The 23,115-nt window shown below is 37.9% G+C and overlaps 1 protein-coding gene across 6 annotated transcripts in view; it reads left to right on the top strand.

The window, feature by feature from the left end:
* NFATC1 (nuclear factor of activated T cells 1) overlaps positions 1-23,115 on the top strand; it is a 130,673-nt gene that overhangs the window by 17,989 nt on the left and 89,569 nt on the right. For all 6 annotated transcript variants that reach the window (XM_081324038.1, XM_081324037.1, XM_081324039.1 and 3 more), the window contains exons 2-3: positions 3,305-4,406; positions 15,835-15,994. In XM_081324038.1, coding sequence (XP_081180164.1) covers positions 3,305-4,406; positions 15,835-15,994 — 1,262 coding nt within the window. The remainder of the gene's footprint in view (positions 1-3,304; positions 4,407-15,834; positions 15,995-23,115) is intronic.

The following is a 23,115-nucleotide window of genomic DNA, read 5'->3' as shown; positions in this document are numbered from 1 at the left end:
AGGTAGGGCTGATAACAACAAAAAAAAAAATACAAGCGAATGGTTGGAACAGTGGAAATGGCAGCTTGTAGTTTGTAATGGATTCATAGCCTTTTATGAATACCTGGAATTGTTATTGTGTATATTCAAGCATACAGTATCACACGCACATGGAAAAGAAAGGATAGAAAATGTAATTACAATAGGTCCAAGAACTAGCCATTGTGAGTCTGTGTTGAGGAGTTGCTCAGTGGAATAATGCACCTTTTCACAAGGATCATGGGAAATTGTGTACGCCCTTAGAAAGAATAACAGCAGGGTTCAGAGAAAAACTGCAGCATGTTGAATTTTTTGCTCATTCTCCCTCCTTTTATTGGTTGGCAATGTAGCTCAGCCGTACAGAATTGCACAATATGAGTGTGTTTATTTATTACAGCAAAGGCGAGAGGACAATTTAATATGGAAAAGAAGGGTGAAATTAGATTATATGCTGTGTTAAAGCATAATTGATTTCCACTTAGTTTAGTATATTAAAAACACACAATCACTCAGATTCAGCTCAGCAGGTGAAATTTAGCAAATGTTAAAAAAGGTGCTTCAACATTCAGATCAGTATTTAAAAGCACTTCCCTCTCCTGTGTATTTTGTAAATTGGAGTCAATTTCTTGTAGTAAATAACTCATTTAATATTTTTTTTAAAAGATGGATGCAATTTTTGGCAGGTAAGAAAAGATAGCTTGATTGAGCAGAGCATTAGTTTGACTTACAGTAGCAAAAGAATAAAGGGGAGATGGGGTTGTGATGGTTGTTTTATTCTATAGAATCTGTTAAACTTTCCTGTGGAAGTCTTTTCTTCTCATCAGTTGTAGACTGTACGCAGGATTGGCCACTTTTCTGGTGTTTGGAAGCCTGCTGCATTTTGAACCAACTATAATTTCCAGGTGGTAGTTATAATTCCACAATACAGCACAGTGATAGCTTTATAAAGAGCACATTGCAGTAATTCAGTCAGAGGTGAGCAGGGCATGAATAACTGTCTGAAGGGCCTCTTGATCAAGGAAAGGGTAACTGGTGCACAAGATGAACCTGTGTGCAAAGGCCCTCCTGGCCACAACTGCCATGCACTCACAGCTACTGTTCTATGAGCAGTAGCTGTGAGTCCAGAAAGACCCCCAGTTGCATACCAGTCTTGAATCATGAAACTGTCATCTTTTCCACAGCCTTCCCCAAAAAGGGAAGATTGGAGATTGGCTGATAGCAGCACTGACCTTTTGAGAAAGGTTTTCCTTCAAAGTTGGTGGGAGCACCCCCTCTTTCAAAGAGGATGATACCACTATATGGATTCACCCCATGGTCACCTTAATAACCCAGGAGGGTCCATGTTCTAACAAACAGATGGTCAGGCTAACAGAATTGAAAACTTTGTCCTTTTCCTTAAGTGTAATAAAAATCAAACAAAGTCTAGATCAGGGGTGTCAAACTCAATTTCATTGAGGGCCCCATCAGCATTGCGGTTGCCCTCAGGGGGCCGGGTGGGTATGGCCAGGGTGGGCGTGGCCTACTGGGTGGGCGTGGCCAGAGTGCGTATGGCCTACTGGGTGAGCATGGCCAGCTCTACATCGTTCGCATCAAGGGTGCCTATGGGGGCCTGGGCAGGAGTGGGACAGATCTGAGAGTCTCTGGCAGAAGGAGGGTCTCTGGGCCAGGGCCAAGGCAGTGGGGGCCGTTCCCTCACTGCTTCCAGGATGGCTTCGCGGGCCACATGAAACCACTTCGTGGGCCGGATCTGGCCCCCGGGCCTTGTGTTTGACATGTCTGGTCTAGACAGTACCACAAAAATTCTGCGGTTAACTCACTTGAATTTGACCAGTCAGAATCCAATTCCAAGCAAATCTGAAAGATTTTGTCTGCCAGATAGCATGAATAGTTCTTGCCACAGCTCTGGAAATGTTCTTGATGTCCTTAGTGCCACGACATAGGCCCTAATATGGGCTCTTATTCATGTTTATCAGTTATAACAATGTAGTTAGAATATAGACTCTGATGGGCACAATAAGAGGTATCTGTGGGTGCATTGGTGCCCATTGGATGCTATGAGGATCCTAGCTGTAAAGGTAGGCCTGCAGACTTCTTCTGCAGTACCACAGTACATTGAAAAAACTTCAAATTACAGAAGCCTACAAAGAGTATGCATCATTACAATCTAGCCATTTCTAGAGAGGGTAGCTCTGTTTACTTGTACCAAATTTATAATCAAAATATATCAGCGTAAACCTATTGGCATTTAAACTGCTGCAGTTTTCTGTTCTTCATACTTTTAAACCATAATTTCTAAAAAGATTGTTTGTAATGCTTCCTGTATGTCACATAATTTATGATACTGTAGAGGAGGTTGAAGATGCCTTTGAATGTTTTGAGGGTACCAAGAAAGGTTACTTGGATAGTTTCCATTCTTTCTGCTCAGTTCAAAAGGAGTCTCCAAAGAGCAGCTTGTATCCTTGCTGTGGGGTGCAAGGTGAATCACTGCATTCTTCTTTATACCAGAAATGCTAAAGAAAGTGCACAATTCACACTGACTTTCATGCAGTAACATCCAAAGGTGTGTTCGCTCTACAGATTTCTGCTTGTTCTACTATTCTGTACTAACAGCCTCCATGTTTTGTTTATGTGGTTGAAGGAGAACAATTTATTATTTTATATTGGAGAGTGATCATACCGTATTCACTGCATTCAGTTTATTTCTGTTTACGTTGGTAATAAATTAAGTGTACTTTATGTCCTGGCCACTGGCCCTGGTCTGATTCTGGCACACCATTTAAAGGTTAAATACTTCACTCTGCTCAAAAATAACTTGATAGTCCTGTTATAAAGAATGTCATTGCAAATTCTGACTTGAAAAAGGTAAATGGAGTCTAAGAACTCAAGTGCTAGTTAATTTCCAAGCTTATTTCACTGTCTTTGTCTAGAAGTTCAAGGCTGCATACATAGCTTTCCCTTCTCCAATTTGTGTGAGTTGTTGTTTTTTTTGCAACAATTCTGTGAGGTAGGTGGAGCCGAAAGAAGGTGACTGGTCCCAAATCTTTAATGAGCTTCCACAGTTGAGAGTGGACGTAAACCCAGAACCTAGAACTCTTTGGCCCTAGTTCATTCTTGAATAGCTAAATGACACTAGCTCTTTGCCTTTTCTGAAATAGTTAAGGTAGGCTTTGATTCCAGAGAAAGCTGGAATCATGACAGGAATTCAGTTTACTAATAAATTAATTTGTTTGTGTGTATGTGAGCAACATCTCATGTCACTTTTTGTTTTTTGTTTATCTTTTTACAGAACATTATAACTATGCATCTTCAAATATAAATTCAACTTTGCCTCTAAATGTGGCACATTCTTCACTGCCAACTCCATGTCACGGCCTTCAAACATCTATTCCAGTCATTCCAAATGTCTCATCAGCTAATCATCTTTCAGGTTATGGAGGGCATGCTGACAATAGCACTGCTGGATATTATTTGCCTCCAAGTGTCAGACCTAATGGAGTGCCAGCATTAGAAAGTCCTAGAATTGAAATAACCACCTACTTAGGACTGCATCAAAACAACAATCAGTTCTTCCATGAAGCTGAGATTGATGAATCCACCCAAAACACAAAGAGATCGCCTTCTACCGCTACTTTGAATTTACCAAACATTGAGGCTTACAGGGACCCATCTTGTCTGAGCCCTGCCAGTAGCCTGTCTTCCAGAAGTTGTAATTCAGAAGCATCTTCCTATGAATCAAATTATTCCTATCCTTATACTTCGCCCCAGACATCTCCTTGGCAATCGCCCTGCGTATCGCCCAAGACCAGTGAAACTGAGGAGAGGTATCAGCGAAGTTTAGTTCCCTGCACACTCCTTAATTCACCCCGACATTCTCCTTCCACGTCTCCCAGAACAAGTATTACTGAAGAAAACTGGCTGAGCTCTCGCAGCTCTAGACCATCATCTCCCTGTAATAAGAGAAAATACAGTTTGAATGGCAGACAGACTTCCTACTCTCCACATCACTCCCCAACTCCTTCTCCCCAGAATTCTCCAAGGGTTAGTGTGACTGATGAGACATGGTTGGGAAACACTAACCAATATACCAGCTCAGCCATTGTCGCAGCAATCAATGCCCTCACTACTGACAGCACAATAGATATGAATGATGGAATTCCTATCAAGTCTAGGAAAACCGCAATAGATCACACTCCCTCCGTGGCACTCAAGACTGAGCCTAGTGGAGATGATCAGGGGACCATATCACCGATTACCGATTTATCACCAGAAGAGTTTCCTGGGTTCCAGCACATCAGGAAAGGAAGCTTCTGTGATCAGTATCTTTCAGTTCCGCAGCATCCTTGTCAGTGGCCCAAATCAAAGCCTTTGTCCCCAACATCATACATGAGGTACAGTTTCTTTAGATGTAATCTTTAAAAGAAAAGTCTATTTTCTATTTTGCTTTACCTCCTCCCAATAATGTCTTTGTTTTTAGTACATCAAATAGTTAGTCATAGACATCTAGAATCATTTTTATAGCGCTATGTTTTTGCTTTTGTTACATGGTATTATTCATTTTCACTTTGGTTGGTAAATTCAAACCAATTTCAGTAGATTCTTAGGTATCCATTTGTTTCCCATCTGGGTAGTATTTTTAAAAATCCTAAATCAAAACAGTTACTTTTACAAACTTGAAAATAGATTGTGAATGCTTGATTACAGGGGAATGTATCATGCAATGTAAAATAGAATTACAGTAATATTGCAGGTTTACTTTTAGCTTGTTTTATTTCCTATTATTTTTAGCTTGTTTTGTTTCCTATTATAGCAGTTTAAAAGCACTGGTTTGTATGGGTTTTGTTGGTATTTGTTTTTTTATAGTATGTTGGGTGATTTTGTTTCAAAAATGTCCTCTATCTATCTATCTATCCATCTATCCATCTATCCATCTATCCATCTAATATATTTAACTTACCTAGAGGCAATTCTAAGCAGCTTACAATCAATAAACACCAATATAAAACATTAAAACAATAAATAGTAGCATTAAACTTGATTTAAAATTGACAGAGATGGGGAGGAAGGGCACAAGATGCACACAGGGAGGAGATGGGGTTTACCTAATCTATTTACTGTCTCCAGCATGACATGCCAGGCCAATTGACAGAGCCAGGCCTTCAGGCTCTTCCAGAAGACTCGAATGTGGGTACAGATCTCACCTTGGGGAGGAGAAGAGGCACAATGTTCCAGAGGGTGGGAGCCATGGCAGAAAAAGCTATTCTCCTGGATCCTGCCAGCCAGAGTTTCTTGACCAATGGGGCCTGCAGCATGCCTCTTTTGCTGGCACAGATGGGGAGGAGTAATCCCATTGAGGTGAAACAGTGCCTCAGATAACCTGGATCCATGCCATGAAGGGCTTTAAAGGTAAAAACTAATACCTTGAATTAGACCTAAAGCAAACTGGCAACTGTTGTAGTTCATGAAACAATGGTGTAATACGGGCCACCCTATGGACTCCAAGAACTATCTGCGCAGCTGCATTCTGCGTCAGCTGTAACTTCTGAGTACTCTCCAAGGATACTTCCATGTAGAGTATATTGCAATAGTCCAAGCATGAGATGACCCTGGCTTGATTGACTGAGTGCAGGGACTCCTGATCCAGGAAAGGGCACAACTGTTGCATAACCCAACATTGCGCAAAGGCTCCCCCATCCACGACTGCCCCCTGTTCTTAAGCAAGTGCCACAAGTCCAGGAGAACCCCCCCAAGTTGCAGACTGATATGCCTGGGGCAGTGCAACCCCATCCAAAACTAAAGATGTTAATGTACCAGATCCCAAAGCTCCACATACCCAAAGCCACTTGGTCTTACCAGGGTTCAGCAGAAGTCTGTTGTCCCCTATCCAGATCCCCACAGCCTCCAGGCATCAAAAGAGGGCAGTGACAGCATCACTTGGGTCACTGGTGATTCTTTCAAAATAATTTTATTTGACTTCTTTGTTTTATAGTATAGGTTTTATATATAGTCATTAAAATAAAATAGTTCTAGCCAGCGGTCCTACATCGAGTTGTCTACATGGTGTGGTCAAAAGAATGAAGAAGGTTATGATGGTACAGTTGAAGCTCCACCTGCTTTTTTATGTGCAATGCCACCACCTTGACTTTTTTGACCCATACCCATTGGTCACTCCTGTCTACATTCAAAAAAGTCATAGCATAAAAGTACAGTAGGAAGAAATGAAAAGAGAAGAGGTGAAAGAGGCACCAAGTTCTAAATCTGAAATGAAAATGGTTCAAGGAGGGGAGAAACCCAATAAAAATTAGTCTTTCTGCAGAGCTCACAGAATCCTGCTTTCCATCTCCTGTAGTGTAATGGAAGTAATAATATAATAATAGAAAGATAACATGCAAAATAAAATTAAAATTAAAACACAGATCTTAAGGTTATGTTGCTCTGTTTGTTATTAGACTGTCTTGTCTTGCTTTTTGGTGTTGTTTGTGTATATAATGGCCAACTCCCCAAAGACATATTAAACTAACAACATGCATACACACAGCTGTAACTTCTATTCCATGAAGCTCATGTCTAATGTCTACTATTCAGACATTGTTTTGCTATTTTGCAAGCTGGGAAGCCTTAGCAGCATTTTGGACTTTTTGTTTTTTTGCATGTGATAATATGGGCCAATGGTCCTTTGTTATATGCAAAGTCATCATGCTGTTCTGTATTTTTGAAGACTAGTCAAGAGTCCAAATAGCAGTCACATGTTGTAAATTCTCTTGTACACTTGAGAGAAAAGGAGTGGTAGAAATGTTTGAAAGTAAACAAAAGTAATTATGGCTTTGAAGTAGCCCAATTTTTCTGATACCCCCAGTGATGAGTTAATTGCTTTCAATGCCCTGAAAAGTTTTGGTCCAAAAGCAGGATTTGTTGAAGTATTCTCTCTTTTCTCCAGTGGCAGTCAAAGCATTGGTGCTGGAGATTTGATTTTCTATAGAAAAACTGTACAAGAGAAAATATTAAGAAACCTTTCTTTTTTCTGTGATTCTGGCCTTTAGTATGAAGCAGTAACTTTTCAGCAATTGTCTTGCATAAATATAAATGGGTTAGTGTTTGCTCAATTACCTTTATGCAGGACTGCCATATTCATCCACCTTTCTATTTGCTCTAATCTTATGTCCCTTCTTACATCCATCAGTCTAAGTTCCTATAAGCAAATTATAATTTGATTAAATATGTATGTATATACGTACGTATGTCTGCATTGCTTTTGGGTGTCCAGAGGGTGAAGATCAAAAAAGTAAAAACGGTTGGTACAGTTAAACCCTTTGCAGACATACAGTATGTCTTTAATGTGTGTTGTGAATATGTAAAAAAGAGCTGGGCCTTTGATCGTGTTGATGTATCCATGATCTTAAGGTTTCTGCACGCTCACTCCAGATGCCCTTATGCAGCAGAGCTAAGACATGATAATACCATGTAAAGTGGGTGATGCTAAGGTTTCCATGGGACGTAGAGTTTTATATTTTTGTAAGGGCTGGTTCCTTTTTTCAGGTGCATAAATCCTGCTTGAAGATTTATATATTTCTGTTTTTTGCTTTTTTCTGTGGAAAAAAAGCAGGAGATTACACATTTGTGTTTTGGTGAATTGTTACTAATTTATAGAGGTGTGGTTACTAGGTTTTAAGGCATCAGAAAGGGAATGTATCCAACCCATGTTTAATGTATCAGACCATGCAATCTATTTTTGTCTCATCCTTTTGAAGTATATGTGGGTCTGTCCAAAACTGCCATGTGATCTGTTTAAGGTAGGTGTAAACATTCAGAACGTAACTTTTCAAATAAGTGAACAATATTGGATTTATAAATAAAATTTTCTTCCTGCAAATCCTCTAGTACCAGCTTCTTCTCAGGCTTTATTCTACTAGGACTTCCTAGGTGCAGAGTATGTGGGCAATAATATATAATATGTGTATCAAGATGATGGTATCTGTAGTGTCATAATGTGAGGAAATGTGTATCTCTTAACATTTGCTTAGGTTATAAAACTTAAAATGGGGTTTAAAGAAAGTTTTAAGCCACTTCTCACAAAGTTACTTTAGTTGGAAAAAAAATAAAGTATTTTAAACATCAGGAAAAATCCTATGATGATTAAACATATAAATCTTTTATCATTCACTAATTTACAGAAACATGTTTTTCTTTTGTTGTTTTAATACCGCATGGAATTAAAATGAAAACAGTAATACCCAGAGTGATAATGATAATAAATGCATTCCACTATTATGCATATAATAATTTTCCACTGTTTTGCTTTTGTTTAAAAAATGTGTTTCCTGATTTCTTTTTCCCCCCAATATGTTTCCTTGTGCTCTCATTAACTTGTGCTCCAGAACATCTGGAAGCTACTGTAAAAGTCTGATTTTTACCAATCTGATGCCCTGGACCTAGTTTCCTGTAACCCATGAATGCTTTCATTTGTGTAGGTAAAAAAGCTGAATTGAGATGTCAGCACAGTCTTAAGATGCTTGCTTAAAATTTAGTCTTTTAAATATCCTAGCAAAAAGTAGCCATTTGTCATAGTATATTTGGAATCATTCCCTGCTCCTGGATTATTTTAAGTGTCTGTTCTGTTTCAAAGTCTAGGTTGAGTTCCAACAAATAATACAGATTCCGATATCCACCCTGTCATGAGGTTTATTTGCCAAAACTATTATATTACCTCCTTTGTCTTTTCCAGAAAAAAATACCTAAAAAGGATTATTGGAAAATTCCTAAATTAATAGTGTTTTTTTTTTAACATAGATCCAGTGATGATATGGACAATTAAGTTAGCCAATACTTTCTGACAACAGCTATCTACATTCAAAGACAGATCACTGTTGAATCTTAAGATTATAGAATATTACAAATATGTCATTCCAAAGAACTTATTGAAATTAGTGCTACTTGCACTTTACAGTATTCATGGTTAAGTGACATACAGGCATTTATTTATCCCTTATATAATGGGAGGAGAACAGTTTTATGGGAGCCAAAAATCAGCAACTCAGCCAACTAACTCATTTTATCATGAAAGCTTATTCCTCTGTATAACATATGTTAGTCAGAAAAGGCGCTACCAGGTTTCTGCTGATTACTTTTAATTCCTTAAGTAATCTGGTGAGTATATCTATAATCAGTTTTACAAGAGAAAGTTATTTTTTTAAAAAACTAGACAAACTACAGGGTTGCAATGTTGCAAGCAAGTTCAAATGTTAGTTACAACAGAATGTTTTCTGAGATCCTAACTGAGCACAACTATGGTTTAAAAAAAAAGTTCCATGGTCACTCTGTAGTCCCTCAGTTACGTGAAAGTGGCTTCAGTATTATGACCTGGGAAGACTACCAACTGCAGTCAATCAATCCAATCTGAAAAACTTAAGAGAAGGAACTTCCACCTAATTCTTCAGAGCCATAATAATCTGTGGATTCTCATTGCACATTTGGCATTTATATTCTGGTTCTGGATAAATCCCAAACATCTGGGTGCTGTTTTTGCACAAAGAGCCACAGTTAAAGCCTTATGTGTAGATGTATTTTCTGTGCATTTAATGTTCTGCTCTGTTTGCAATCAGGTAGCCTTTTATCTTGCATGCCAAGTTTTAGCATGTAGAAAACGTTTACAGCAGAACCAGGAGTTCATAAGGGAAGTATTGATACAAGCAGATTAATAGCCATGTGAATCATGCTGCTCCCAGCAAAATGGAATAACTTATCTAACCTTCTCCATCTATGATGGAAAATACTCTAGAGGCAAATGATTACAGTTTTGTGAAGCAAAAGAGAAGCTAAAATATTTCAATAAGCTGTTCTTAGCTTTTGTTTAAGTGCCTTTGACAACAGGATTGTTCAGTGTAAGAGAAGTAAGTATGTGAGTTTTATATGCCATAGTACTCTTAGTACAAACTATGTAATGCAGAATTATAATGACAATATTACTTATAAACACCAGTCCTTAGAATTGCATGGTCTTTCTTCTCTTCTTCTTTTGATTCAATAGAAGATTGAAAATGAAAATACCTACCTTCCCTATAATTTTCAATCTTCTATTGAATCAAAAGGCAGAGAGCATCATTTACAGCAGGGGTCTTCAAACTTGGCACACTGGCTGGGGAATTCTGGGAGTTGAAGTCCACAAGTCATAAAAGGGCAAAGTTTAAAGACCCCCTGATTTACAGTTTGGAAAGCCAAACATCAAGTTCACAATGATAATGTTGATGAATCTCAAGTTTAACTAACAGAAATAAGCAAAGAAGACCACCATTAGATTTTATTTATTTATTTTATTTTTTAAACTGGACCTGGAAATTTACTTTGAATACCAGAGCTGAGCTCTGGTCTTTGATCTGGAATTATGTGAGGTGATCAACATGTATGCATGTAAGGAAGGGCAAAGTTCTAGATTCAAAGGGGTAAAATGTGACTTGGGATACACATGGCCATGCATGTGGCACCAGCCAAAAGCAATTTAAAGCAGCTGCATTTTTCCTTGACTTACATGTGATGTACCAACCTAGGAAAGATGCATTTGGTTAAAAGAAGAAAAACATTTAACTTAAGTCTAAATAATGTAAATCAACATACTCTCTATAAATCTTCATATCTTTGTTCTTAAAAACCATCCTTGCTCCACTATATTCCTAACCCTTGCAGAAAGCTATTCTTTTCGCCTTCATCTCTCTTTGAAGATCTCATCAGCTGCATCCAACCACAACATTCTCAAGTTTCCCCTTTCTCACTCTTCCTTCCACAATTATTTTGTAATTCAATTCTCTATTACCAAACCATCACAACATACTTTTTTATGTTGGTCAGTTGTTTGTGTATTCAGTCCACATATTTTCAGCATCCATTCATTCTGGACCCCATTGTTTTGTTTTTCACCGCAGACACTCCTGAAGTAATCTTATTCCCGCTGCATTCAATTTACTTTTATCTTTTTTCCTGAGATAGCCAGTTCAAGCTTCCATGTAATGAAATAGCTAGAAACTATTGTTCCTTCCCTTATATAATTTAGCATGTGGGTGGAATTTTGTCACTGTTACTGTTAAATAACTGGGACTTGAAATCTGGGACTTGCCTGTCTTTTGCAAACAGTCCAGATAAATATAAATTTTACTCTTTATTTAGAGCCACTGGTAGAAGTATTTCAAACTCTTTTAAGTCACGCTGGGTCATGTTCTTATCAACCAATCATGGATTATAATTGGGTCTGAAGCAGCCCCTGAAGACTTCTGTTGAAAATGATGGGTTTTTTTTACAAGTTGGTTCTTAACATATAGTACTCTATGGAATATATTCCTCAGATTTTTCTCTTGAAGAATCTGATGTGTAGTATATAAGCATCGAGGTTACTTTTATTATTGTATTTGCCATTAAAATATATTATAATCTTGGTGCTTTTTAAACTTCCAGGAGGGCTGTGTAACTCATGAATTTCTTCGCAGCGTTAATTTGTAGTTGAGAACCACAAGATTTATTTCCATGAGAATAGGTATAAATGCAGTTGTAGTAATAACCATTCATTTACAATATTTTTATTGAATATTAAGAAGCCTGATTTTTTCTGGGGACCTATTGATCTATTGATGTATATGCTCAGCCTTATATTCCTTTCTTAATGCAAGGGCTGGAAAGGAAATAATACAGTAAAGGAAAGAATAAACTGAAATGTCAGTGAGAAGGTACAAGCTATATTTTTCTTATCCATTGAAGAAATGAGGAGATACCTCTCTCTCCCCATATTGTTGAGAACAAGATAAATTTATTCCAGAATCCAGAGACTCCTTTTGCAGTTACACAATGTATGGTAATTTAGAAACAGGTGCTGATGCATTCAATGGTACTTATAAGAAGACCAGTGTGGAAACTAGTAAAATACACTTATATGGATCTTCATATTAGATTGATATTTATTTCAGATAGGGTTATGGCCATCTAGGCATTTTACATTGTTTATGGAGTGGTTTAGAGGTGCTGACGCTTCTGTGAATATTGCTTCTCTTTCTGCATAGTATTGGGGGATCAGCTGTTCAAACATTCTTATTTACCATGAGAAGATGAACTGACCGGTATGTTTTTACCAAAATCTCTGATATGTTACTGGTCAGAAGCAAAGGATGTGTTTTCTTTTTATATTCAGTTGCATCATCTACAACAAATATGGTACCGTATTGGTACTGAATCACATTAATGTGCTCAACGTAGATTTTTTTTCCAGAATGTTTTCACTTTTCAAGGTTGCAATAAATTGGCCATATGTCTGTTCTCTCTATACTTTAAACACATGGATTGGAGAGGACATTTAGCTGCTCTTTAGCTCAAAAGTTCTTCTGCTACATTTCTCATTAGATGATAAACAGTCAGCAGAATAGCCTGATCCCATAGGATAAAATGTGCACCTTATCTGCCAGAAGGTTCAACAATGAGAACTACTTTCATGTGCCTGAAATAATCACAGTGAAGTTATTTTATTGTTTGTCATGGCATACAAGAAATTGCTTGTGACTCCCCCCCCCATTTTGCTATCTTATCAGTTTATTCTACTGTCATTGTGTTATTGGCATTTTTTGATTATTGCAGTAGTGGCTATCTTTGTTCTGTTTAATTTGAAGTTCTTTACATCTATTTATCTTTGTGTCTTCTCCTTCTGTCCTGTAAGAAAACTTCTAATATCATAAATAGTTGGGTGGTGATCAACACGATTTGTAATGTATCTTGCAGCTTTTTCTTAGTAAACAGCATCTGAATGACCTACCCAGCTGAATTACCGTAAATGAAAATCTTCCAAGGTTCCAGAACAACTAGAAAACCCACATTTTCCTTAGCAAAAGTCAGCAGGACACTTCAGTCGGTCTCAATACAGGATGCTACAATTACATTTGCTTCACGCATATACTATATTTTAGATGTATTCTTAAAATACCTTATTGGACTGGGCTTGGGTTTCATCCTCAAAGGAAAAAAAAAGTCTGTCAGAAGCACACACCTTTCAAACTCAAATGCTGCACAACCATAATACTTAGAGGAGAAAGTCATTTAGGGTCAGCTGATAGTCCTCTAAAAGATTTGTAGGAAATGAGTGAAGTTGTCTGACTCCCAAATGTTTGACAATACCAACAATAAAGTGACATTATGTCTTATCCTAAATTACAGTACTGAAACCAGGAAAGCTTCATACAAACCAAAGTGGATATTTGTGCAGAAGAACTGAACTCTATTCACTTCTCAAATTCAGATCTAATCTCCAGTTCTTGGACTCATTCTAGTCATTTCATTCTAACTGAATGTCTTCTGCATTAGTCTCCAGATGATGCATTTCAGCTTTCTTATGAAAGCAAAGATGGGCAAGTCTGCCCTTCCCTGAAGGATACTTGTTAAAACCAATGAAGTTTAACTTAGTCATGTTGGGCCCAATTAATTCCAGTGGAGCTACTCCAAATATGATTACCAATTTAGTGTTGTTATTCATGCTTACATTAGAATTTTAATTAAATGTGAACTGTGTGGCTGCTTTCTACAAAATCAGCAATTCTCCTTTTAATCAAGGTCTCTGGTATGGTTCAGAGATCTAAACAGAGATAATGAAGTGTATGTGTGTATAGACATAAACTCACATGTATACACAGATTTGTGAGGTTAGTTTCTATTTTTATTATTTTTTTCTCTTTAAAATTTAAAGCACTTGGACCATTTTGTTGATTGATGGATTAGTGCTTTTAAGAAAGAAATACCATCCACATGTCATAATCTGATATATATTTTGTCCTCTGAGGGGGGGAGGTGGGGGGGAGGAGAAAACCCTTCTTATGTATGAACTGGCTAAAGAAGAGAAGCATCTGTTTCATAATATATAGTGATCATCACCAGGAGATATACAGCTGCTTTATATTATATAAATTATTGTGTAGTCGAGCGGGATCTCCAGATAATTATCCAGGAATGCTTAAAATGACGGCATATGTAACAAAGCATTGCATGAACTGGACTGAATCTTTGTAATTTTCCAGTTATGCTTAAAGAAGTCTAAATCAGTCACCTATATGCAGGCTACTAAATACCACATTCCCATGGGCCATGGGAAGAATGCAATCATGAAATTCATTGAAAAAGGAAAGACTCTGAAAAAGATTTCATTGTAGACAGCCACCATTGAAATCAGAAATTTGAAGAACAAGAAGGCTTGTATGCTATACGCATAAAACCTTTGACCTATAAAACCTGAAAAAGCTGGGTGGGGGATCTTATTATTGCAAGAAATGCTGATTCTAATAGAAGATTGCTTTTTTCTTAAATTCTTCTTAGAGTATAAGTCAAAGTATTTCTGTGATGAGGGACCAAGCTTTCTTAGTTGTGGCTTCTTGGTTATGGAACATATTTTCCACTCCATTTGGTCGGTATCCTTTCTGATATTGCTTAGTTTAGACATGGCTACCTATGCAGATTTTGAACAAAACTGAAGATATTTTAACTATGGAGCCTGTTCTCCCCATATTGAATAAGAAGATGCTCAAATGACCATGAATCCATCTTCTTCCAATCTTGACATAGTATGCTAATGGATAGACATTTGTTTGCATTTGAATGAATGCACGTAGAAACATCATTCAGACCTGGATTAATGTAGCAAGCTTGGGAGCAGCATAAGGAAGATTGACCTGTGCTTAGAACAGCCACTGAAAAAAATCCAACTAATATTCTATAGTGTTTTGTGGTGTGTATTCACTGTTAGCCACAGATTAAGGGGGGGATCCTCTGTGAAAGCTTGTTAGTCTTGTAATACTGTGTGGTATCTTGAAAATCGTATAAAACTAAAATGAAGAATCTGTGGCCCTTCAGAAGTTCGTGAATTACAGCTACCAACATTCTTCACGATGAAGTTTTTGTTTGGTTAAAACCACTGGGTATTCTAGGTCAGCTATAACTGGAAAACTGAAGACTCTTACCCATCCACCCAACCGATAGTTTTATTAAGATACTCACACAAATGAGTAGAGAATTATCGTTAACTGAAGTCAGTCAGTATTTGGTTTCCCTAAGAGAAGGGAGCACAAGTTTGTTCAGGCAAATTAAAATTAAAATTGACTTACAATTTAATTTAAACCATTTGATTTTATTCTCATTGTATTTAACATTATTCCTTTATATTACATAAAATATTGTAATTGGGCAAGCCAGATCCAACCTTTGTGTCTTCTGTCTGACCCTCAGCCTGCAAGTTGTACATTCTTGCCTGGTAAAATGATAGTGTTAATGGAAAGAGACCTTTCGTTGAGTCAATTTGTGGGGCTGATTGGAATTTTCAAAAATTGTTAGTAAAAGATTTTTTATTGCTGACAAGTTTGTTCAAAAGGTGAAGCTTATTGAATACAAATTGAAGGAACTGAAGTACTGATATTCCCCAAAGGCTATTTCTGCACAAAATTGAATTTTAGGTGGGGGGTATTTTTCCACATCTTACAATCCACCTTTATCTATTATGATTAATGGGTTGATGTCTTAATGTATTGTATTTTTAATTCTTTTTAAGCGAAGCTTAAAATGTTTTCCATTTTGTTTAAGCATCTGATAGCATTTGGGCCTATCTAATCTGTGTCATCCATAAATCTTCATAAAATAACCATTACCTTTTAAATTACTTATGTCATACCATTATCTCCATTGATGAAATTTTAAATGTAAGATGGTGACGGATGATCTGCTAAAAGTGGCCTCTAAAGTAATAGTGCCAGATTCTTGTGGTTTATGATAGCAGAACTGTTGTTAATATTTAATTCCTGCTGTTCTCTATTATAGCCCATCTCTGCCTGCCTTGGATTGGCAGTTGCCATCTCACTCAGGACCTTATGAACTCCAGATTGAAGTGCAGCCGAAGTCCCATCACCGAGCCCATTATGAGACGGAAGGCAGTCGAGGAGCTGTCAAGGCGTCTGCTGGGGGACATCCAGTGGTGCAGGTAATAGCATTATTCTTGGCAGCATGTGTATTTTTTTAAAAAAACCAACATCCTTAATAAGGCAAGTAAAATGACCTTATATTGAATGTAAGTATGTACTCTGTTTTGGTGGATGGAAAAAGTCTTTTATTTGTTCGACCAAGAGCAGCTCAGTGGGTATTTCGTACTTCATGATAGGTATGCCAGTTGCTCCTGGAATTCTTCAGAATAGGTATTATATGAAAGGTCTAACTAAATGCCCAGCCTCGGTTGGTGCCAGTTCAATGCAGAATCTGGTGTTTCCTTGTTGTTGTCTGTTGAATTAGTCTACTACCTAAAGGGAACGGAAAGTATTGTTATGGAGGAGGTAACAGTTTTCATCTGAGGCTTGGGGTACCAAGAAACTAGCCAAGGAACTCATCACCCCTTATAATTCAATGTAAGTAAACTAGTCTATAATGTTTCTTTATTGACATAACTAATAACCCAAGATGAACTATGAAGTAAGGCATCAGGCTAGAAACCAGGAGACCATGAATTCTAGTCCTACCTTAGACATGAAAGACCAGCTAGGTGACTTTGGGCCATCCTTACAGGGTTGTTGTTGTGAGGAAAAGGAAGGAGGACAAAAGAGTATTAAGTATATTCACCGCCTAATTAAAAAAAACAATAATAAAGGCAGGATAAATGTATACATACATACATACATACATAGGGAGAGGCAGTTCTTTATATTAGATTTCCTCATATTCCTAACTGTAGATTCATTTCTACCTGTTTCTGCATTGTTTGTAAATTTTCTCACACATACACACACAGAGGGGCATTCTTCCTGCTTCTACATTGTACACATTTGAATACATTCTTTTGCATATGTGCTATTTGCAAGTGATATCCTGATCCATTTTGTATTTTCTCAAATATGTGCCTTTTTATTACAATATTTTCAGTATACAGATTTCTGTATCCATGCTTTGAATTGCAAAGCATAATATTCCACATAAACTTTTGAAAAGTACGCATTTCTCTGTATAAATGCATTTTGACTTCCTTGAAGGGCATAAAGACAAGAATTGGGGCAGATCATAAAAAACAGAATTGAACCAAAAAATGTCTCCTCCATCCCAATTTCTATGGTGATATCCTCCTGATAGAATTTCCTCCTCATAAATATCCATTGGACATTGAATTTCATTATATTTTTAGTATAAAATACTTTGAAATAAATATAATTTATTATTTTGCTCCCTTTGGTTTTAAATTGAGAGTTGCATTTTTGAACATTGTTATTATTCATGTTGCAAGCTTCATCATCTGAAAGCAATTGAAAATTCTAAATTCAAGGGCGACATCAGCAAAACTTGGGCCAGTCTTTTTGCAGTTTGATTTTACTAATATATTAGCATGAAGTACTCTTAGCATGGTTCACTATTAACAACTGCTGTCTCTTCCTGTCTCACAGTATTGCTCTTTATTTCAGGGCTTTTCAACCTTTTCACCCACTGTACCACTTTTAGGATATGGCAACATCCAAGTACCACCAGTCGCCTAGCAAGGTGTTAAAAACTTGGTGACCAAAAAAAAGGGAAAAAAGTGATGAAGTACAGGTAGTCCTCGACTTACAACAGTTCGCTTAGTGACTGTTTGAAATTACAATGGCACTGAAAAAAGTGCCCACCAAGCCAGAGCCGAGCAAGACACCTGCCTGCCTACCCGGCGGCGCTCTTCCTCCTGTCCGAGGTTTTCATTGTTGTGAGCATTTCTGTTGAGGATTGGCGGTGGGGGAGGGTGTTTGGTTTTTATTCCCCCTGTCTGCTGGGTGGTTGCAGCAGGATTTGGTCACTTCACATAACCCTGGGACACTGTGACCGTCATAAATATGAATCAGTTGCCAAGCATCTGAATGTAAATCACAAGACCCTGGAGATGCTTTAACATTCCAGCTGATCGGTGCTTCTTCTGGGCTCAGAAGCACCGGGATCAGCGCCGAGCTGCAGCTGGAGCCTGGCGCTGATCCTGGTGCTTCCACTCAGCCCTGAAGAAGCGCTGATCCTGGCGCTTCCACTGAGCCCTGACAGCCCTGCAGCTCCAGCCATCTCTCGCTCAGGCATGTGCAGGGCTGCCACTGGTTCAGCTCATTCCCCTCCGCCGCCACTTTTCTAGGATGGTCACGTACCACCTGCCAGGTGCCAATGTACCACAGGTGGTACCCGTACCGTTGGTTGAAAAGCCGTGCTTTATTTTACATGTGATATTTAAAGTGAAATTTATACAGTGCGCTAGTTCCTTAGGATATATTTCGGTAGCTGCCTAAAATGTGTGAGGAGATAGACTGTAGATGGGAGGCATGAATTCACAATAGCCAATTTGTCATTTAAAATTTCCACTCAGTGATTGGAAAAAAACAAAATGCAGTGCCAACATTTAATTGAGTTAAATGTATCCAGGAACCACCACCACCCCCTCCCCGCAGTCTCTTTCTACGGTGTACGGAAATAAAATAAAACATGATGCATGTTGTATTTAGATAGAATTGTGGAAAAGAAAAAAGGGAAATGCCGGAAGGAAAAAAAGGAAAGCAAAATTCTGATCAGTGGAATGATGCCGAACTTCCTCCTGTTTTTCATTCCAAGCGACAGATGACGTGCTTGTTTTGTGTGAAATATAACAGGATTTTGAAGGGTTCCCTTCCCACCCACCCACTATACTTTTTGCCTATTTGGGCAGGCTTGTCCTCTACTAGTGCATACAGGTAGTCCTTGACTTATGAACACAATTGAGCCCAAACTTTATGTTGCTAGGTGAGACATTTGTTAAGTGAGTTTTGACCCATTTTATGATCTTTCTTGTCTCAGTTGTTAAGTGAATCACTGCAGTTGATAAATTAGTAACCCGGTTGATAAGTGAATCTGGCTTCCCCATTGACTTTGCTTGTCAGAAGGTCACAAAAAGGTGATCACATGATCTTGGGACACTGCATTTGTCATAAATACGTGTCAGTTGCCAAGCATCTGAATCTTGATCACATGATCATGGGGATGTTGCAAAGGTCATAACTGAAAACCGGTCATAAGTCACGTTTTTCAGTGCTGTTGTAACTTTGAACTGTCACTAAACGAACTTTTGCAAGACGAGGACTACCTGTAGTGTCTGATCATTCACACCCTCTAGAGATGTGCCAGGCCAGGGGTAACCCAGTAGGCCCAGCTTACATGTAAAATTAAGCCCGTCAAGAAATACGAACATGCAGACCTTTGTAATGCATGCCATCATGGGCATTTTCTGAAAGAAAGAAAAAAAGGAAATCTGTAAACTGTCATTAAAGAACAAAATACCCCAGAAGAGGTGGTACCAAGACAGGGGCTGGGCAAAGAGCTTAGCAGAACACAACAAATACAATGCTTTTCCTTCTGAAATATTATTAAAATAGTCTGTAGAGTTAGAAAGAAACAGTTGGACAAAGAAATTCCAATCGTAGTAGTGGTGATAATATTTGAGCTCCCCACAACCGGGCTACAAGAAGAAAACAATCTAATCATGAAAATAGATCAGGGCTGTATCATCATGGGTGAGTCTATGACCATTTCCTACATTCATTTTATGAGTGAGTATAAAAAAAAATCATCAGAAATGTACCTTAACACAGGTGTGGGGAGGCATTAAACATTACATCTCCTGTTAAAATACCCTCTCTTGTCTTGTTCCATATTACAACAGTCCCTATTTGTTTCCATAATTAATTTCTGTGTTGGTTCTATAGTTTTGAAGCTGGACATTATTCTCCTTCATCACTCTTACTCAATGTACAGTAGTAAAATTCTGAACATATTCTGGCTGAGCATACATGCCTAAATATCTCCCTTTTAGGTGAAATAGTAGGGATGTTCAGTATTCTTGCTGCCATATCAGATGGTTGCTGTATCATTATAACTACTTAAGTGGCTCATTAATTCTCACTTTGTTCTTAGTTCAACTCATTGTCCCCCAGCAGTGCTCTGATGGCTATCACCTGTTTACATGGGAGCACCTTTGGTACATCGTTCTTCAGAGTGAAAGTACAAGAAGTCACCTACACATTTTTTTGGTAGTTTCATACTCCTACATGTTTGCTCTTCGCTTGTTTGAGTGTTTGGCTACCATAGCAGCCTCCAGTTATCACACGGATTTCTAAATGCTTGAAGAGTGAGATGAGCTGACACACCTAGAAAGTGCTAAAAACGTTTGAGAAGAGTGGCTAATCAAAGGTGGTGGTTAATTGGTTTGGTGAGGTAATGCTTGGCAGAGTACTTCATGCCTTGTCCTAAAAGCAGTGTTACTAAACATAATCCTCTTCAGATATTCAGTACTTTCCTCCGTGTTATTTCAAAGGAGGAAAAAGATTCTTCTGTTCTGGGAATTTAAGATTTGGGGTTTCAAATCCTGCCTTCCCACCAACATACTGTACAGCCTGAGGCGACTCATTTCATTTCTCTGTTGATATGAATGTAGAAAATATTTTCATGTTCATGTACTGTGAGGTTTGTCAGCACAAGAGCACTGAGGCTTTGTACACAGGAAACAGAAGAGGAAGGAAAGGTAATCAAGGGTTAGAGCCAAAGAAAATCTTTCATTTCTTCGGTGCCTAAAGAAAATTGTTTCTCAGTTTGTAGGCTCTTATTCTTAATATGGCACATTGAATGGCATGTCCACAACACTCTGTACAGAAAGGAAGGGAGAGCAACGTGGCAATAGCCGTGGGTCTTGACCAGGGGGTCTCCAGAGTTGGCAACTGTTAAAAGTTGTGGACTTAAACTCCCAGAAATTTCTCAGCCAGCTATGCTGCCACAGTACGTGCCACACTCACTGCCGAGATTAGCAGCAAGTGAATTGTTTGTACTTTTGTCAATGCCCAACCGGATAAGCTATTAACCTATAAGGAAGAAGTGGTCTTCCTCACACAAATAATTACCTTTGAAATGGAGAGGTCAGCTTGGATTCAGATGTAGAGCAGACAGAATTGGAAGTGGGGAGATAGACCGAGCTGCAAACAGGATAACCAAAAATCTTGAAGGAGGTCAGGGATAGGTTGCCAGGGGATGTGGAGGTCAAAATTGTCAAGATAATGATTTGATTTGAGATTGATGCCCCACTCCTTTTAGGAATGCTATGCATATGACACATATAAAAATGGGCTGGGCTTTGATCACATGGATGTGGCCACCATCTTAATTGTTTATGTCTTCCTCCACCAAATATCCCTGTCTTTAATTATGATTATAGTATCTCTATTCCATTTCCTTACGTAACATTTGGGAAACATGAATAAAGCCATTGTCATTGTCATCAACCATTCAGTCATGTCCGACCCTCTACCACTCTATGTATCTTTACTCTCCATGCCCCTGTATCTCCAACTGCTTCCTTCAGATCTGCCCATGATCATCCCGAAGTCATCCTTTACAGCCTTTTTCCATTGATCACTCCCATGAAATCCTAATTCATAAAATGCAGAAAGGGCATGAGTTAATTTTTAGATAGAACCCACGTTATCTCCTCACCACAAAAGCCACCACAAAAAGGCTTTAGAAAGTGACAAAAATTCATACACAAATATATACTAATTCTGATAAGTCAGTAAACTATTAAAAATACTTTCTCTATTTCTATTTATAGGTGATTTAATTTTAAAGAAACTCATAAAGTAGCAACTGAGAAAACTAGCTATATAGCCTAATTGTAAAAGATTAAAATATATGAAGATTTGTCAATGCTTGCCATTAATAGTTTCCTAGGCATCCTACATGTTTGTTAAATATTTGGACGGAATAATCTTATTTGAGGGTACATAAGGAATTTCTCTTACAATGTGTTTTGCAAGCTATTTAATATTAAAGGGCATTAGACAAGAAGGGAATTAACTCTTGGTGAATTGAAAATATACAAAAGAGTCACTGGATTGCACATATGCCAGGCTGTCCATCATAATGTATGTCTTTTACAGACCTCTTAAGTGGCCTGTTAAAGAATCAAATTTATCTTTTCCTTGGATAAACTTGGCATCAATTCATCTGTGTTCACATGTTGCCAAGCACATAGCAGAAGGAAAAGTGATTAGTGTATACCTCCTCATTTTTGTGCATCTAGTCAGCATAACTCAATAATGAATTCAGTGAGCTCTTTCAGTATATAAGGGAATTTAAGTGACATCCTCCAAGATCAAATTTCTTTTGCCCCAGAAGCAATGTGATCTTTTTCTTTAAGGTGTTCAGCAAATTCTAAAGAAATTTGTCACTGTCCCACTGATCATGGCCCATAGTTTTAGGATTTGGGATATAGTGTTTTTCTCTGCTTGTGAAAATGTAATCCTAGTAACAAGCTAATCAGTGTTTAATGAGGCTCATTTCAACTTCATTTTGTTAAGTTTTTGCTGTAAGGTCAGAGATGGGCAATGATGGCAACTTTACGAACCATGGATTTCAACTCCCAGAATTCCTCAGCCAGCGTGTGTTACATAGATGATAGTAAAAATGAAAATCTTTTAGAAGCTTTATACTGAATGTTATATTCTTTTAGTGAAGTTTTTTTTTTAAAAAAGAAACTTGCAACAAAAATTGGCCTTTTTAAATTATTTTTTTAGAACACTAGGTTGAAAACTCTTGCTGGTTAAACAGAGTTTAGTAAATCTAGTGAAAAAGATTTGACACTGTAGCAGACAGAAAAAAAGGAAATGGGTCTTTTGCAACTTCTTTGAAGGAGGAGGAAGAGTGTGGAACTTCATGAAGGTGCCATTAGGGAAAGGATCTGTACCTTTCATGGTAAAACTTAGTCCATCCTTCAAAGAATATGGTTGAGGATGATCTTGTGTGCAAGCCAGTGATAATCAAGAAGTTCTGTACATCTGCTCGTAAGGAATTGCTTTGCTTAATTGAAAATGCAGCTGGTGTAAGAAATATAATCACAGGTGAGTATAGTATAGAAGCATAATGCACAATGATTTCATACTGTACATCACAATCTCAAACACAGATATCTTTAAAAAAAGACTTAATGAAAAGAACCCATTGTTCCAATCTTATCCCAAAATGATGGGTTTCCATCATACACTTCTCGTAACTTGCAGTTGAAAGAAAGCGTTACCTTTCCAGCCAGGGGGAAATTTAAGT

The sequence above is a fragment of the Vipera berus genome (assembly GCF_964194415.1).
Source record: "Vipera berus genome assembly, chromosome: 3".
Lineage (NCBI taxonomy): Eukaryota > Metazoa > Chordata > Lepidosauria > Squamata > Viperidae > Vipera > Vipera berus.
The sequence above is the reverse complement of the archived record's forward strand: the minus strand, read 5'-3'. Positions and strand labels throughout refer to the sequence as shown.